The sequence below is a fragment of the Natrix helvetica genome (assembly GCF_964273705.1).
Source record: "Natrix helvetica genome assembly, chromosome: 3".
NCBI lineage: Eukaryota > Metazoa > Chordata > Lepidosauria > Squamata > Natricidae > Natrix > Natrix helvetica.
Genome location: NC_138549.1, coordinates 152,965,201 through 152,985,033, shown reverse-complemented (window position 1 = coordinate 152,985,033; position 19,833 = coordinate 152,965,201). Strand labels below are relative to the sequence as shown.

General features: G+C 35.8%; 1 protein-coding gene across 3 annotated transcripts in view; it reads left to right on the top strand.

Moving 5' to 3' along the window:
- SULF2 (sulfatase 2) overlaps positions 1-19,833 on the top strand; it is a 182,351-nt gene that overhangs the window by 64,760 nt on the left and 97,758 nt on the right. For all 3 annotated transcript variants that reach the window (XM_081947016.1, XM_081947014.1, XM_081947015.1), the window contains exon 2: positions 11,483-11,728. In XM_081947016.1, the coding sequence (XP_081803142.1) occupies positions 11,536-11,728 (193 nt within the window). In that variant the 5' untranslated portion in view covers positions 11,483-11,535. The remainder of the gene's footprint in view (positions 1-11,482; positions 11,729-19,833) is intronic.

Below are 19,833 nucleotides of genomic sequence, written 5' to 3'. Positions count from 1 at the left end.
AGCTTCCACCCCCCCCCCCTCACCTCCTCCACCCCCCCTTCCACAAGATTCAGTCTTTGTGAGTTCTTATATATTTGGGCTTGATTTTCTTTAATTTCATCTTTCATTTCCCTTAACTGTTTCTTGATTTCCTCCTGGCCCTGTAGAATTTGTTGAAGCATTTGTTGAAAGTCCATCTCTGTAGTCTTATGTTGCATCAGTTCTGTTATCTTTGACTGTGTGGCTGGACTGGATGTTGCGGATGTTGGAGCAGAAGTGGCAAAGCCAGGTTTTCCAGGAGGGGGTCTTTTAGATGCCATCCTTTATAACGTTAAAAGTTCAGTCCAAATATGAAGTAAGCAGTTAGAAAAGAAGGGTAGCCAGGTGAATCCGGGAGCAGAATAACCAGGCAGAAGAGAATCTCTCCAATAAGTCTGGCAATAGATAGAAAATTTCCCCTAGAAGGTTAAAAAAATACCAATCCACAAGAGGTTCCTCTGGGAGACACGGAGACAAAGACCGGAAGCCTGAATTTTAAAGGTGGAGTCAGGTTTCAGAGTTCATAAAGACAACGGAAGTGTGCCATCTTGCCCTGCCAGTTTTGGGCACAGAGGCGTAACAAAGTTTTAAAAAGTTCCAAAAGTCCTCAAATCATTGTAATATGTAAAATTAAATTGAAAAGAAAATCATCTCAGCCTAAGTGAGGCTTCATTCGTTGGCTCTCCCCCCTCCTCCTTCCCCGGGGGCTGAGAGCAAAATTGTTTCTTGCCGCTTGTCCAAGGGGGGGGGGAAAACCCCCCTCCCTCCAGCCGCACCTCCAAAATGCTCCGAAAGTTATTTTAAAGTTTTAAAAGCTGAATCAAATCTTCATGCAAAGTAAGGGATGAAGAGAGAGGCAACCTCACCGCACCGCAGCTGCTTCCTTCAATTGTAGCATTCTCCAGTCGGCTTGTAGCGAGGCGCGAGGCGTGGAAACGCGATGCGCCCTCCGAGCTTGCTCCCCGGTGCCTTGGGCGCGCGAGAGAGCTCCCGCCGGCTGCCGCCGCTGCAGGAGACCTCCGCAATGCCGCCCCTCCGGCAGGACCCCTCTGCGGGGTGTCCTGTGCCCCCCAAGGAGTGGGGAAGCCCACCGGGGAGCCGGAGCGGGCAAAGAGCTGCCCGTCGCCGCCGCCGCCGGAACCGGAACTCATATATATAAACTTCTTGAGGAGGGCAAAGCCCAGGCGTGAACTTGGAGGCACCTCATTCAATTTTCGCACTGAGTGTGATGAAGCAATGTTGAGGATCAGTAATTTCAATGTATGATTTTCAAGCCAGATATCTATTACCTTTTTGTTAATTTGTTAACAACTAACCTCCTAACCTCCATCATACTATGATGGAGAGTATAGGTTTTCTTGACACAATCATTTAGTAGCTAAATGTTCAAGTTCTGAAGGTTACATATAGTTTCTAATCTTGGATGTGATCATCGGAGCCCTCTAAATGTTGCTACCAAATTGTAGCACTTAACTATGACAGTGGAGAGAATAAGGAAGATGGCGTTAATGGGGAGAACCATAGACTGTTACCTAGGCAAAATGTCCTTTCTCCACAAACATTCAGAGAGGTGGTTGCAAACTTCACCAAGAAGTTTATGGAGCAAACAAACAAGCAGCAAAGATAATGTGAATGCAAACATATGAATGCACACATTTATTTTGGGGGAACTAAATCCCCCAAAGTTCAACAAGCCAGTTTCAAATCCAAAACAGCAGTGGTCGAGCAAAGTCCAACCGTCCAAACATTGTAGAAGGATTGCAGGCCAATACTGGTCAAAGTCACAAGGTTTCAAGGCCAGAGTCAAGGCATATTGATGCTGAGTAAATGGTTGTTGTTCCCAATGGAGAGATCTGAGCTCACTGCACTTCTTAAATAGAAACAATTCTGGTATGTGTTGCTCATGTGTAAGAGCATGACCCTTCCACTCAAAAGAAACTGAACAAATTAGATCTACGTGGGAGGTATGCCAGGAGGAAACATTTACTATAGAGAAGAAGAAAAAAACAAGAGGAAAAGACTAAAGTTGGCCCACGAACATCCTAGGCAAAGCTAGGACTTTAGAGGAAAATGTGCTATGGATGGATGAGGCAAAGGTAGAATTATTTGGCCACAGTACCAGAACCAAGCAAAGCATTTCATTGGAAGAATCTGATACCAACTGTAAAACACAGTGGTGGATAAGGTATAGTTTAGGGCTTCATTGCCGCATCAAGGCCTGAGCAACTCATCATCATGAATTGCTATGATGATTAATTTTCCATGAATTTTTCATTATACCAGAAGATGCTGAAGATAACATGAGACCATGTCAGAAAATCGAAACTCAACAAAAAGTGAACATTGCAACATTACAATGACCCTAAGTATTTTCATAAATCCACCAAAGAATGGATGAAGAAACTAAATGGAAAGTGCTGGAATGTCCAAATCAAAGTCCAGAGTTAAATCCTATTGAGATGCTTTGAGGTGACCTGAATACATGGCAGAAACCCCTCAAACGTTGCATAGCTGAAGAAATTTTGCAGGGAGAAATGAGGAAAAATTCCTTCCAGCCTAATTTCAGATTGATTCTTGCAAAGGGGGCAGGCAATACCAGATGACAGAGCCAAGGGTGTCCTTACTTTTTCCACAGAAGGAAATGGAATATTTTGTTGAATAAAATTATTGCAAAGTCAACTTTTCATAGTTTGATGTTTAACACCTTTACCTTCATTCTTTATATATTGCTTGGATGAAAATATGCAGTACATTCCAGTGTTTTGAAAAAATAAAACTGTATCTCTGTCTACTTTTGGCATGTCATGCAAAATTTTATACAAATCAGTCGTATTCATGGTGGATGCTGTTGAAAGCCTCTGAGAAACCAAGGAGCACCAACTAATGCTATCTCCATCCTGAACACCAGTTGAAATGGGACAAGATAATCTATTTCCTCCAAGATCACATAGAGCAAGGATCCCCAGCCTCTGTTCCATGGACCAGCACCGGTCTATGGCATGCCAGCAACCAGTTTGCGCAAACAAGCGAAGCCCCATCTCTGCGGGATGCAGGCAGCCCATCTGGTCTGAGAAAAATATTTATCCACAGAACTGGTCCTTGATATCCAAAAGTTGGGTCCTCTGATGTAGATCTTAAACTCCATCTCAAAGGCACAACTTTAATCATCTGGGAGAGATCTGGAATTAATAATCAGGTTGCCAGACTTTCACATGACTCAGGGATGTTTTAGACAATTTACATCATTTTTGTGGAGGTACTTAAGTATATAGTTAGATGTTCATTTGAACATCACATTTCCATATTCAATAGGGAAGATGTAAATTTAATAAAATAAATTCATGCATCAGACAGATGTGATAAAATTTCCTATTAACAAGCAATATTATTGCAGAAAATATGTTAATTATCCCTTTTTCTTGAAGGTTTACTAGCTGAATTATTATTTTAATTAGGAATACAGATAAGTTTATCAGTTTAATATTAGCTAGTTGAACAGTATTTGTTACTGGCTAAAGTTTTAAGTTCTTAATCTTCATAGTTTGCTCATGTTTCTCTCTCCCCTTGAATGGGCAGTAGGTTCATACTCATTATGTTTTCAAAACAAAAAAATTAATTATATTCCATTGTATCATCTCACTTTTGAGATCATTTTCCTTTGAGCAACTTAGCCTTTTTCATTCATCTTCCATTTCTTTGCATTTTAAATTATATTGTACTTATTGAGACAGAGCTCACACTTTTGATACAGCAGAATTTCTTGTTCAAGTCCCGTTGAATACAAAAAATACTCAAATGGTTTTGTTTACAGTTTCGTATATATTTGTATAGCTATAAAATTATGGTTATTTTTTGTGAGCATAAAGCAGCATGTTTGCTTTCAAACATTCTTTGCCAAAATAATTACTTTACAACTTCCCCTCCTACATAGATGTTTAAACTATTTTCACACATTACAACTATCTCATTATCAAAATAGCTACTCTTCATAAGTACTCTTTAAAGCTGTCTGAAAGCCTGCAATCAGAAGGTGTTCGGCACGTAATAACTTAGTAAAAAGGATTTTTTTAAAAAAATACATGTGTTCTGAAAATGTGTATAAGTATCATAGAGACAGGTTCCCTATAGGCTTTCATATTTGCTGAAAAACATATTTAACACCTTCCAATAATTCATAAAAATGGCATTGGACGATAGCCTCAGATTCAGTATGAATAGAATGATATCATAGAATTCAAAAGTTCAGGTTTTTTTTCCAAATTGTTACCAAAGTTAGCAAATGCTGCACCATGTCCAATCAAAATACCAAGTGCTTAGCCATGCAACTAAATGCCATTGAGAGAATGTGATGAGAATAAAACAGGTCTAAGTTTGGCAAGTACTAAAATGGTCACATGATAGTTTCCCCTTGTGTTCAATTTGTTGTTCAATTCACATTCATGCTAGCTTTGATAAGCCCACTTTCTAAAACATTTCCATTGGCGTCATAGGAATGGTAACTACCACAGCTATCATCTGTGTCAGGTTGGATGTGGTAAGCGCAAGAGTGTATTGAAAACAAATAATTGTAGTAAAAATTTAAGAACCCTTTAAAAAATCTAATTCATTTTATGCATGCCATAGCCCTGGAATCAATAGCAAGTAACATATGGAGCTGATAAATACTACTTGCTATTCAATTCTGAAAGAAAAATAATGCAGAAGACAGCTATAAGTATAAGAGTAGGTAACAGACTGGATGTAAATATTTAAACAGCTACTCAAAGAAGAACTTATTTTATATCCTCAGGAAAGGACAAGTAGCAGTGGTTTTAAATTTAAGGGGAAGAGACTGAGATTTTTGTATTCAACCTATACAAAAACAACGAAAGCAATTCAGTCTGAACATAACTGCTGCTTTTGGAATGGACAATTGGTCAGATTAGAAAACTTCCTATGAAATGCCTATCAAACTGATTTACCTACTAAGGAACTTCTGTATAATATAGATTCACATAACATGTTAAACAAGTCAAAAGTTAGAATGTTTGGGGATTCAGGAAGTTATGGAAACCTAGCTATTCTCTTAGTATACTAAATGATCAGCCAATATTATTTATTACTTTGGATATAACATGTGTATATCCAGTTGTAGGTGTTTTATCAATCTGGTTTAGTAAGGTATATGAACCCTGTCGGTGTGAGGTGTAAACTAGCTTATTGCCTTTGCAAACACAGAGAATAACAGTTTTCTCCTTTAAAAGAAAAGGAAAAGCACAAGATCAGAAAACCTTGATTTGAGACTATCCAATATGGAACACAGTTGATCAAGTAGACATAACAGGGACATTGGTGAAAAGTGTCAATGCTTAGAGCCTAAGAGTGATTTACACGCTAGCCACCTGGACATTTTTCTCTTAGTAGTTAATGGAACAGCCTCCTCACCAGTTCACACAAATGCCATTAGTGTAGGGAATCCCACATTTACTAGCTGAGAGACAAATTGATGTAAAAGCATTCCATTTTCTGTAACTTTATCTTTGTCTTATTCTTTTTCGGTAATTCATGTCAAAAGAAACTCAAGGAAAAATTTGCTTTTTATTGAAGTGGGCTGCCAAAAGCTTTAGGCTTCCACAACAACAAGGACTCAGCAGTAAATCTTGGTCCTTAGCTTTACACTGTTAAACCAATCTCCTTGGTTAGGACAGTGGAGGGTTGCCATTTTTTTTGCTATTGGTTTGCTCGCGTGCATGCGCAGAAGCCTCTGGGTAGGTGGGCGGAGCCTCCTGCCACCGCCACTACCGGTTCGCCCAATCTGGGCCGAACCGGGATCAACCACCTCTGGGTTAGGACTTGAGAAAAATCTTATGGGGATAGCTTAGTAAATGAATCCAAATAAATAAATGATTGACTACCAAAGTAAAAGTGTGTTTTCTGTGGCTCTTACGCTAGTTCAAATCAGTAACTTTTTTTTCCTGCCCTTTCTACAAATTAACAGACTCTTTATAAGGGACATGTTAGCTTTAAAGCCGTGTGCTTGCATAACTATCAACTCTGGATCAAGAACTGTTGATTATCAGTATATCTTTTTTCAATTATGTTTATTTAAAGTTTTGAATAAAACAATGAAAGATAATAGAGATTAGAAGAAAAAAATGAAAAAAGATAAATGTATTAAGGAAAGAAATCCTCAAACAACTCACCTCAGGTATAAATGATTCTCTAATCTCAATACCTCCTCTTAGCTGACAGATAGAAAATTCTTCATCTCATTTCTTTATAATAAGCAAGTCAATGAAATAACATCTTCAGTCCAGTTACCAGCAAACGATTCAAAGAAAGCTATCAGCTTGTCTTTCGAAGGCGGGAACTGTAAGACTTACAGGTAGTCCTTGATTTACGACCATAGTTGACCCCCAAACTTCTGTAGCTAAGCGAGACAGTTGTTAATTGAGTTTTGCCCCATGTTATGACCTTTCTTGCCACAGTTGTTAAATGGTTTTAAGTTAGGAAAATGTTTTTAAGTGAATCTGGCTTCCCCCATTGACTTTGCTTTCAGGTCACAGAAAGTGGTAACATGACCATGGGACACCGCAACCGTCATAAATATGAATCAGTTGCCAAGCATTCAAATTTTGATCACATGACTATGGGGATGCTACAATAAGTTATAAGCATGAAAAACAGTCATAAGTCACTTTTTCAGTGCTGCTGTAACCTTAGTCACTAAGTGAATGGCTGTAAATTGAGAATTACCTATAGTTCTCACGTTTGTTAGAGATATGAGAGTGTTACATATACAACCAGCTGCAAATATCCCTGTTATCAGTAAAGAAATTTGCCTGCACTGATTTACAGGAAAGATGTTCGAAATAAAACCAGAAAGCCTCTTCTATAATATACAAAGAATTCCATCTGCTGCAATAATTTTTACCAAAGCGGACTCTGTGAGATTGGCATTTAGAAAACAATTACTTTGATTTCGGGCAACTGCCCAAGAGCGCAATAATCCTGGATTATTTAAAGTTAAGGAAAACTAAAGATAAATGTAATGAAACATACCTTTTGGAGTGTTAAGTGTTCTTTTTTAAATAAATAAAACCAGAGAAATGATTCCATGACAGAAGTAACTAAATACGAAAAATAGAGCTAAAGCTGTGTGGCAATTGCTTAAAAAGATCCCGAAAGCAGAATTGCAAAGAGGAAAAAGAAAGAAATGATACAAAAACTATAGCTGCACAAAAACCTATGAAAAATGTTAAGTATCAGGGAAGCAAACAAACAAAACCTCGGTAGGAGGTAGAAAGTTATCACTAAGAAAAAGACTGTTCTTAATTACAAAAAAGAGATTTGAGCAGCTAAAGGTCAGAATGAACTGAGCTGATTTTAAGATAAAAAAAATAGGGCTTCTTCAGATATATTCAAAGAAAAAAGAATCAGTACAGCAAGTACATAATTAAAATTGCAAATATTAACACTTAACAATAACAAGAGAAGATAGAACTCCTCAAATCCTATTTTGCTTTGTCTTTTCCAACTGGGGGATATAAATTTAATTAGGCCATTGTGAAAGGCAAGATTAAATTTAGGATTCATGGTCAGGGAATATCTGTCTGAATGAGTTGAATTCTGAATGAATTCCATTCTAGAGTGCTGAAGGATTTTGCTGATATACTGTGTTGACTTTGTGAAATCCTAGAGAACAAAAGTATCAGATAAGTGAAGAACAAATTGTTATTGTCATCTTAAAGACCAGCAAAGAAAATTCCAGCAAACCTCCTTAATTAGGTCAGCATTTCAGTAAGCATAAATTACTGTGATTTCTGCAAAGCATTTGCCAAATTATCTAATGACATTCTAATTAGCACTTAGTTAAATTTGAGGTGGATTACTTGACAACTAGGATCTGAACAGATTGAAAAAAAATGCTTTAGCAATAGTTGAACAGTGTTTAGATTTATCAACAGAAGTATAGTTTCTAATCGTTTATTTTTTTAGTAGTCAGGTGGCATCTTGAGGATTTTGTCCATTTTTAAGCCTTACACTTTTAAAAGGGTCTGTTCAAAATCAGATTTAGAGAAGATCTGGGGCTACAAACTTAAGTATTGGTGAAAGAAAAGAGAGATTCTTGGAGGGTTGCTTTAATATATCTGAAAAAAAATGAACAAAAGGCTACCATATTTTCCCCAAAATAAGACAGGATCTTATTTTCTTTTGATCCCCGAAATAAGCACTTGGCCTTATTTTCGGGGAGGTCTTATTATTTTTAAGGTGCAGGAGCAGCGAGCGTGGTCACCTCATGGCTGCTGCTGTGTTGCAATATTTTCAGGGGAGTCTTATTTTTAGGGAAACAGAGTATATCATTTTTTAAAATCATCCTAGAATATACAATGATAAATGTTAAGTTATAGGAATAAGAGTTGGTGAAATCCTAGCAGTAATTTCATAAGATAGAAACAGTTTAACAATGAAACTAATTACTGAAAAATGTAGAGGGTTTTTAAAAAGATATTCTCAAGGAGAAGTTTAATTTGGATTCTTGCACATATTATGCAGCTAGCCACAATGGCATCTTACAGTTTGATGACTCTATAAATGCATTTGAGGAGTATTTTTCTTATACCAACGCTCAACTAATACATGTGCAGTTTCTCCAGTTTTTTCTGTCTTTATTTGTAGCCAACTCTTGATCCTTTTCTTTCAGGCCAGTAGTTTGCCACAGCTTAAGAACTTTTTAAATTAAGGTTTATTTGATCAAAGTAAATCTTGGCACAAATGTATAGATATATTTATTGTGAAATAAACTACTGGGAAAAATACACACTTTTATGAGAAAAGAAAAGTGTGTGAGAGAGAGGAAGAGTGGCAGGCGGCTGGGAGGGAGAGAGTGAGCGCTTTTCAGTTGCAACACCAAATTGTAACAGCCTTCTTTGGATATTAGATTATAAGCGACTGTGACAGCCTTCCAGATAGCATTAAAAGCTGAATTATTCCAGAAGTCCTTCAAAGCTTTAATACTGTTGCTCTCTTGTCATCATGATCTGTAGGATATGGAATAACAATCATGGGGTTATAATAGGATTATTGTTTTGTGATAGAAAAGTGCTGGAATGGATGTTTTGATGTATCGTTTTAAAAGGCTATATACTGTAGTTAAGTGTGGACATTTTAAAGCTTTATACTTATTGTAAATGTTTAATTGTTTGTAGTGTTACATATACTGTGGATACTTTAACAATTATAAGATGTAATGAGTCAAACGAAACTGGTAGCACATAAGTTTGATCAACATGACAGTTTTATTAAATTCTGGACAAGAAAAGATGTCAACTGTTGATTTATGTCAAGTAAATAAAATTACTGTACTTTTCGGAGTATAAGATGCACTTCCCCCCCTAAAAGTGGGTGAAAATTGTAGTGCATCTTATGCACCAAATGTTGTCAAAGCCCTGCCCACCCGCTGACCCCCACATGCTGGTTATTTTCAGTCTCGGCGCATCACATTTTGGTCCTCCACATCCTGTTTTTTGCCTCTGCACGTCGCATTTTCAACCTGTTCCTAGTGACGGGGATCGGTGCCGCTGAATGGGCCATGTCAGCGGCGAACAGATCGTGGAAAATGGACAGTGGCAAATGGGCCGGGCCAAAAAGGGCGCGGCAGCGGCAAATGGGTGGTGGCAAACGGGTTGAGGGGGTGGCAAATGGGCCAGATGAATACCAGATGGATGCTGGGAAGCAAAGGCATATTTTTTCTTGTTTTCTTGTCCCCCCCCCAAAAAGTAGGTGCATCTTATAGTCCAGAGTATCTTATACTCTGAAAAATATGATATGTCAAGTAAATAAAAAAGTATGGCAGCTTATGATTTGTTTAAAGAACAGGTTCTCTGTTTTCCCTTTTTAAAACAAGTTCAGCAACCTGCGTGTTTTTTTTAAAAAACAAACTCACTGACTTAAAATAATGACCCACTCTTGTTGACATAACACCGAATATCTACCCACACAGCCAAAAAGTGTAGAAAGTTCAGAATTAATTATAGCACTCTTCTAAGTTAATCCTGCATTTGTCAGACTCATGAAAAGAAATTTAATTGTGGTGTCAGTACGCATGCATTTTTTTCATTGCTTTGAGAGAATTACACCAATTAAATTTTTGAGGAAAGTTAGCATTTCCATTACCTTTATAGAATTAATGTAAGTTTATTGCTACCTTGCCCTAAAATGTTAATTCTATAGTTAGTTTCTGTATATTGCCTTAGTATAATAAAAAGGGTTTTTAAGGAATAAAACAGAAAGATGGACTCAACACTTCTTTACTTATACCTATAAACCCCACTCAACAGATTGTTTCTCTATTTAATGACTATAAATGTTAAAAAAAATCTATTCTGGGGTGTCTTTTTCTGATCTTAATACCAATGCCAATTCTATTTATGGGTTTTCATTTCATTTTCTTTTGTGGTTAAGGTTAAGTTAGAAAAGAGAGCCAGTTTGGTGTAGTTATTAACGAACTAAACCAGAAACAAGAGACCTTGGGTCCCAATCTTGCCTTAAGCACAAAGTCACCTTCTTGATCTTGGGCCAGTCCTCCTTTTTTAGCCCTAGGAAGAAAATGGCAGGGCAAACCACTTTTGAAAATCTTGTTAAGAAAATGGCAGGGACTTCTCCAGGCAGTTAAAAAGCCACGGTGGCACAGTGATCAGAGTGCAATACTGCAGGCTACTTCTGCTGATCACAGGCTGCCAGCAGTTTGGCAGATCGAATCTCACCAGGCTCAAGGTTGACTTAACCTTCCATCCTTCTGATGTTGGTAAAATGAGGACCCAGATTGTTGGGGGCAATATACTAACCCTGTAAACTGCTTAGACAGGGCTATAAAGCACTGTGAAGCAGTATATAAGTCTAAGTGCTATTGCTATTGCTAATAGAGTTAACAATGACTCAAAGTCTGTCTGCCTGCCTGCCTGCTGCCTATCTAGCTACCTACCACTCTAACTGTTGTAAATGATAAGTTGAAGCTGAAGTGTTTTAGGGCAAATATATTGTAAATGAAGGTTGTTGATGGCTATTTTGTATATGTTCATTCAGATTTTGTAGGCATGCACGTTGCTATGATTGCCATATAATGTGCTTTCACAATCCTTGTGAAATACTTCAGAAAGATGCCTCAAAATATGCACTATTGCAAATGTAGCAACTGTTTTGTACCCATTTAAAGTAGCCACATTTTTTCCAGGGGCCATAGGGTAATTAAGGAAGACAAAAAATGCATCTTTTTATAGATAAATGCTTTTGTATATCCTATTTGTATATCCTGCTGCACTTAAAGTGCTGTTTTGGAATTGAATTGGAAGGGCTGCATAGTCAAGTTTTCTCATTTAAAGGAGATTTTTTTTTAATGGTTGTATTTAAAATTAATGGTTTGTAAAATATGTCTATATTTTTATTGCATACTTTTTACATTTTCAATTTTTTTGCTCCCTCTTAGATCAGCATTTGAGGAAGAACCAGAAAATACTCCCTCAACTTTGCTCGAAGAGCATGCAAAATAAGAACAATATGGCACACCGTAATATTGCCATGGGATTATTCATAATGACTCTCCTATCCTTGCTGGGTGACAGTTCAGCCTTCCTGTTGAATCAGCGTCTGAAGGGAAGATTTCAAAGGGACCGGCGGAATATCCGCCCAAACATCATTCTTGTTCTTACTGATGACCAGGATGTAGAACTTGGTAAGAATTGAAGGGATTATATGGTAGTAATTGATAAATATGGCATACTGTTCACTGGTCCTGGAATTTACTTTAGCTAGTTTTTGACAGTACATAAATTTGTCTAGATCAGAAATGGGCCAGCCATATTCTGTGGTCTATATCAGTATTTCTCAACCTTGGCAAATGTTAAAATCAGAGCTGGTATTCAGCCTTGTTTTTTGGGCGAACCAGTAGCAGTGGCTGTGGGAGGCTCCGCCCACCTGCCCTAACCTAATGAGCGACCTGTGCATGTGAAGCGCGCTCACATTTCAAACCAGTAGAGAAGGTGAATCCCACTACTGGTTAAGATGTACGGAATCCAGAATTTCCCTGCCAACAATGGGAGTTGAAGTGTAAGAGTCCCAGAGTGCTCCATTTGAAGCCACCCAGCATTGCCAGATTATATCATTAAAATCTGGAAGCAAAACAACCACATGCTATATTTTAATTTTTGAAGCATTCTGAGTGGTTTGCAGGGATGGTAATAGAATGATTTGTCTCTTCAAAGCTTCCTACACTTTCCTCTTTTACCCTTCTCAGAACATGGATAAAGAGTCTTCCCTGTTACAGACCAATTTCTTCCAGTGCATCATACCATTTCTGGATGACCTTCTGCAGACCTTTAGAAGGGCAAGATGTAGCCTTGATCTTTGAAGCATCATTCATCCAGGTCAAAATTCACGTGTAAACTAAAACAATCTGTTATAGAAATCATTGCATTGGCGAGGAGAAAACAATTTGCTGTCTAAATGTTTCTAAATGAAATACGTTCTATGTTACACAAATTAATTTCTGATTATACACTGTGTTTCTCTATCTTTCCTAACATCTAGCAGATTTAAAGGTGCAATCTATGGTGTATATAATTCTACATTTTTATAAAGCAAAATTATTTGTTCAAATCATTTGTTTAAACATTTGGTATTGATAAGGCATTCTAGATTTTAATAATAAAATAAGCTCTTCTATGTTTGATTCCAGATTTCTAGGAAGTGAGGCAGACTTTGAGAAAGGAATTAGAGCTTTGCAATATTAGGTCAAGCTGGCACATGTTCTAGTTTTGCCTTCATTGCACTTCATAAGTATACTGAACAGGGCTGTATTTGTTGCCACTCAGACTTACACACCCATACCCACAAATAAATATTCAAAGGATAACATGGAAATAGCAGTAAGACAAGAAAATACATAAGTCATATAATTAAAGTTGGAAGAAGACTTGGTTAGTTTTGTTACAGAAAAAGTCATTTTTCTTTTGCGAACCTAATACTTTACTTGTCTAGAAGAATTAATGTCAGGATGCCATCTTGTTTCTGACGAAGATGGATCATTTCACTAATTGAAGATTTAATTGTTGAGGAACAAGTTTAAATAATTACGTTGTCCTTACAGTAACAATTTGTAGAAATTATTATACTAATCTTAGCAAAGTTGTTTAAGTACGGGAAATTGGCTATGATAATATCAGAGTATTTTTGTTAGATTTATGCCATATGTATAATTTGGAGGTGCCAAACCATGGCCCCCAAATTGCACATAGCTTTTGAAAGCCTCTACAAAACCCAGAAACCAACCCCCAAATAATTCCAATATTAATATATCTCCAATTTCCAAATGAGTATCCTTTGAAATTCATTGCATTCATGTTTGATTCTGTAAAGAGTAAAAGAGATGCTGTACACGTTACTCAAAATGTTTGTACTATACGACATTTTAAAACTAACAGTTCTGGACTTTGAAAGATGAATACCTTAGAAATGGTTATTTTTCTGATATTGTAATAGCCTCATATAAAAAAACACATGGTATTAATCATTGTGATCTGTCCTAAGGAGCATTACAATAAAACTACTTATTTTTATGCAATAGACATTCAAAATACTAACATTAATACTATAAGACGAGTCATAGTTATTCATGGCTAGTTTGTTAATTTTGCTGATGTTCCTTTTTTAACATGATTTAAAATCATAAAAATTATTTGCATTTCCTTTTGAATTCTTAAATCATGGAATATATCTACTGCATCAAGGAAGGAAATTTTTAGTTTCATGAAACATTTTTGGGTGAGAAATTTATATGTCTCAGAGCTAGACAGACCTGTTTTAATAATGCATATTCCAAAAAGCTTTGCACATTATCTCACAGTCTCTTGTGACTAAAATTCAGAGGGTGGTCCTTAAAAATTTATCATGATCTGTTTTATGCCTGCCTGCTTGTCTCTGATGCAATTGGCAAAGTTCTCTGAGCAGTAGAGTTCCTTTCGCTAATAATCTGTTGTACTTCTGCTGATTTCAAGCACAATGGCTCATGTGTCCAAACAAATTAAGATCTGCTGGACGAAATGCATTTGACGAAGCCATCTGTGAGATCATATAGTGCTTCAGAATAAGAATGGTACTTAAATTGGCTTTAAGCTATTGTGTCTAATTTCATTTGTCTCTCTGGATATTTTGATGGCTACAAGCCCCTACTGCAGCTTGGATCTCTTCAAATAGAAGTAAACTAACAGTTCTGAAAGTGTTCATTTTGGGGGTTTGCTGCAGGGGTGGAATTGAGAAGAATATTGATCAGAGAACTATTACATGGAAAGGCAGAATAAGTAGTCTATTGTTTTATTTGGAACCCAAGGCTTTTGAACAATATATTGAGTAATGCTGAGAAATTATTGAACTTAGTGTAACTTACTTCTGAGGATACATTCTTCAAGGTTGCAGGTATAACATTGTAATTCACTGATTCCTATGAAGTTATCAGTATCAATAAGTATCAATAAATACTATATCAGTAGATCAGTTAACTACAATTAGTATCTTACAGTTAAATATTTAAATAAAATCAAGTTAAACAGCAAATAATGGTACAAAGAATACCTACTTTTCAACAATAATGGTGCACAACTTGTATTTAATGTTTTTAACTGCAGGTAGTCCTCGACTTAAGACCACAATTGAGCTCAACATTTCTGTTGTTAAGTGGGTTTTGCCCCATTTTATGACCTTTCTTTCCACCGTTGTTAAGTGAATGACTACAGTTGATAAAGTTAGTAACCTGTTTGTTAAGTAAATCTGGTGTCCCCATTGACTTTGCTTGTCAGAACTTTGCAAAAGGAGATCACATGATCTTGGGGCATAGCAATAGTCATAAGTGCGAACCAGTTGCCAATCATCTGAACTTTGATCACATGATCATAGGGATGCTGCAAGGGTCATAACTGAAAAATGGCCGTAAGTCACATTTTCCAGGGCCATTATAACTTTGAGTGGTCACTAAATGAACTGTTGTAAATAAAGGACTACATGTTCTATTTAATTCCCTAGTTCTTCTGTGATACATGTTTTTCTTTAATTATATCTGAAAAAAAGATGAAGACTCTGGAATATTCTTCTACTGCTCTACAAGTTTAAAGAGGTTAAGGAGCAAACATTGGGATAGGGGGTGATATCTTGGCTTTTACGCTAAAGGCAAACAGTCTCCATGTAAATAACCAAATACATTTTTAACAAGATATGTTCACCCAAGCCAAGATATGTAGATGGCAAATACGTAGCAATCATATAGTTTTATGTATGTACAATTTAACTACCGGTAAACCTTAACATGGCATTCAGCAAAGCAAATTATCCAGCTTTTGATAGCATGAGAAAAAAGAGGTATAATAGTAAGCACAGAAAGCTTTGAATAGTTACCTCTCCTTCCAATATAATATTTTCAAAGTCAGTGTCATTTCTGGTTGAACGTTCTGCTGGGCACCAGAGACTTTATTACTAACAGGAAAAATATGTTTAAATGAGTAGTAACTCCAAATCATAAACCCAAATCTCAGTAATAGATAATTCACTATACACTTAAAGATAATTAACTATACACTTAAATGATTGGACTGGTTTTTATGAGATGACATATTATCACAAGTCTTGCAAGACACAGTTACACTTATTTGCAATATTCCAGGATCTTACATTAAAAATGGATAAGAATACACACACACACACACACACACACAGTCTTTTCCAGTGTGTGTGTGTGTGTGTGTGTGTGTGTGAGCCCATTTTGAACTGGCCACTGAAGTGATGCGCGAGTACGCACACATGTAAAATCATATCGCCTCCCCCACCTCTTCCATTGGTCCGCCAAGTTAGAAAGGTTGGAGATCCTTGTTGTACAGGACCCAGATCCAGTGCAAAATGTTGTGGTAAGTGTTCGACCACAGCTAGTACATGCTGTCTGATTTGGGGGGGAGGGGTGTAAAATGTAGGTTGATACCCAGAGCCTTTGGAACTCCTGCCAAAGTATAGAAATGTTCAGTCCCCCCCCCCCCAATGTTGTAAAGGCTTTGAATGCTACAATACAATATGTTGGAGGCACAGCCCTTGTTTAAAGCACCACTAAAATAAATACGTTTAAGAGTTCTTTTTAATCCTTATTCATATTCCAAACTTTAAAGATAGATTTGTTTCAAATTTGCAAAAGAAAAAAAAATGGGCCACTTTCTCCAGTTGAAACCAGTGACTTTGCTGTTCTTAAAAACCATAGCAGGCCTTAAATTTAGATACATATTAACCCCTGATCTTTGCTACTACTGTATACATCACATACATCAAGATTTTTTAGATTTAGATTTTTTTATTTTTTTAAAAAAATTAAGGTCTTTTTAAAGATTTTAATATCAGCTTATTTTTTTAAAAAAAATATAGGATTTACTTTATATTTGCAGTAAAAAAAAACCTCAAAAAATGCTACGGAAATTTGTTTAGGATTGGTATGATTGAAAAAAACTTCAAAGGTTGAAAAGATATCAGAAGCTATATGTCTAACTTGTGTTAGGCATTAAACTTATACAAGCTTCTCTATCAGTTACATGTTGATGTTTCATGTCAAATTAAATCTCCATTAGCATAGTTTTGCATTGGTGTTTGGGTACACCATATATATAAAACAACTGTACTCAAACACCAATGCAGAACTGTGTTAATAGAGATTTAATTGGACATGAAACATCTATATAAATACATACATACATACATACATATAACAACTGTGTCCAAACACCAATATGTTTTTATGTATGTATGTAAAATATATATAATGTATTTTACATACATACATACATACATACATACATACATACATTACAAAGCACTGAATATTTATAAAATTTTAAAGTCATCTGCTAGTTTCTGTTCTCCAGAATTCATCCATTCAATTCAGAGTCTTCAAGAGTTGGTGTTAATGGTATGATTTCTGCTAATAAAATGCAACTTGGTGAAAAATGTAGCTCTATGAAGGTCAGTAATTAGTATTATAGGTTGGAACATGTCACATATCCATTAAATCTCTGCTGCACAAAAGGTTTTCTTTTCTTTTCTCTTTTTTTTTTGGTAATGTATGAAATGCTTTTCAAAAGCTAGAAATTAATTAAATATGCTCATATTACACTGTGAAAAGTGGGACTGAGAAAATCTGAGAATTTTATTTCCTGAGGGCTATTTGAGCCTCTTAGTGACCTCATGCTAATTTTCTGTCTCCCAAACCAAATCCAGACATTTTCAGACTATGCTGGTTCAGAAATTTGATAAGTTCCTCTTATGTTTGTCTAGAAAAATACAGTGTTTCTACAATTAATTACTAAGTTGCAAAATATATCTTTCATAATGAAGGTTTTTTTCAAATGTAATTTGTAGTTACTACAAACTATAACAGTTGGAATTGGATTACAACTAAACCAAACCAAGTGTCTTTATTTCTGTTTGAGTGTTCATCTTTTGAAGAAATACTTTCCTTCTAAGCCAAGTTTCTTGCTATTAATTAAGACTGCAAGAATGTATGGCAAATGCCTCCTAAGATCCTAAAAGAGTCAGACAGGGCTTTATAGGAGTTTACAGAATTAAGTAGTAGATAGAGATTTCACTATATAACTCTTATCTTTCTGTGAGATCTGCAATGAAATACTAAGTTATGCAGCTTTGTATAACAGACAATATGTACCATGTTTTCTATTTATGCAAAATTTGCATTGTAGGATTGGGTTAGAATATGTATGTATACATAAACAAGTTTCAAATATATGTGTGTTTGAAAACAAATTGATGTAGAAACTTTTCATGTATATAAAACATTAACCTCTTTATAGATTTTTTTTTTGTTCTTCCACTTTACAGAACAAAAAGACAGATCTCCAAATTACTTATAATATGCCAGCCCTTGCATACTGGCATTGTTTCCATTCCAGAGCATTCCAGTGTTTTAAAAACATTTTGAAGATAACCTTGAAATTTCCATTTGGGCCAACCTCAAAATAATGAAAACAAAAAGAATTGAACTCTTTCTCCACCCCAAGTTTCCAAAATTTTTCTGAAATAGGAAAAAAATAACTCTTGCCTAGCTCTCAACTCTGCAAAAGGAAAATAAAATTAATTAGATGCACATGCCCACTCATCCATATGTTGTGTGTATTTATTGTGGTCATACACAAAGAAATTTAGAGATTCCTATGATGGGAAGCTGAAAGGGATCAAGCAATCCTTCCTCTTGAAAGACCAGGAGGTTGGGGGGGGGGGCACAAGGAGTGATAAGGCAGGTTATTTGAGGTTAAGAAACCAAATAAGTTACAGTCAAGTGAAAATTTGCTCAAATCTCAAACACAACCAATTTGATGTGATTACAAAGGCCTGAAGCAGCTTTTAGTCTTGTACGAAGTCCCATAATATCACTGATTTATCCAAATACCTGAATAAATATTTTAGAAGATCCTAGCATATTTAAAATGTCTGGGTCAATTAAATGTCATTAATATTATATGATGCCCATTTTGCATGACATACAAACATAAATGTGGTTTAAATACAACATTGCTACTAAACATTGCAACATAACCGTTAGACTGTCTGGAATAGTTTTTCTCCTTCAGAGACAAATATTTTGCTTAATTAACAGATAAGTAATGACGTTCCAGAAAAGGAATGAATCAACTGTTTGGGAGATTTTATTTCCTCTTGCATCACTTGTCTTAGGAGACAGGATAAAGGAAGGAAGTTTTTGTTGGATGAGTTTGCCATTGTTTTAAAATATTTAAAGCCAGTCTATTTAATAGTGTAACAAAAGGGAATGTTTACCTTTCACTAATCTGCCCCTCTGGATTAGCTCTCAAACTAGAAAGAGATTATAGGTTTCTGTACTAAAGACTGTTGATCTATAGGATCTTTTCATTACAGTGGTTTTATTAAAAGAAGTTAGTATCCCCAAGGGAAGCCATAACATGTACTATTATTTCAATAAAAATGCATTTAAAACGTTTTATGTTTTAATAATATTTATAACAGAATGACAAAAGATTGATGAAACCTGGGTTATTTAAAGAGGAAGGACGCAAGATGGTAAGATTATGAGATCTACCTTTTAATAGTTTAATTAATTATAAAAGTTCACCTAAAATGTCTTCTGCATTTTTAAAGAGAGGATGGAATAACAGGAAATAAGTATATAAGTACATGAACACTTTTACTATGTTTTTATGCTATAAACCACTGGCAAAAAATTGTATTGAATCTGGCAATATCTAAACACAACTAATCAATAAAAGAATAACATGGCTATACAGTATTTTCATTTCAGAAATTACTTTCTATTGTATGATTAATTTGATCATAAGTTCTTTTTTTCTCAAGAAAGCATAATAAGTTAATAACTTATTAGTATCTAATAAGAAGAGCAGGAAAACCTGCTCAGCTCTTTCCATTGCAAATTCTTCACATGAACTTTTCTGGGTCCTATCATTATAACTAAGAGCCCCTCTTCCAATTTCCAGTTTGGCAATTCTTGTGTAGAGCAGGTGGGACACATGTTATATCCAGGATATATTGGTTTATACCTATTGTCTGATTTCAATGTCTGGGGCTGCTGAGATATCATTTGGAAATTCCAAAGCTTATAACTTTCATTTTGCAGTATATTTTGAGTTTGAAAAAAAAAAGAGATTGACATTCAAAATGTGAATGTGCATGAATTCTTTTTCGGTCTGGATATTTTGTACAATATATCTAAAGATAAACAACCAGTTGAGAAATAGTCCTTCACTGCCATTG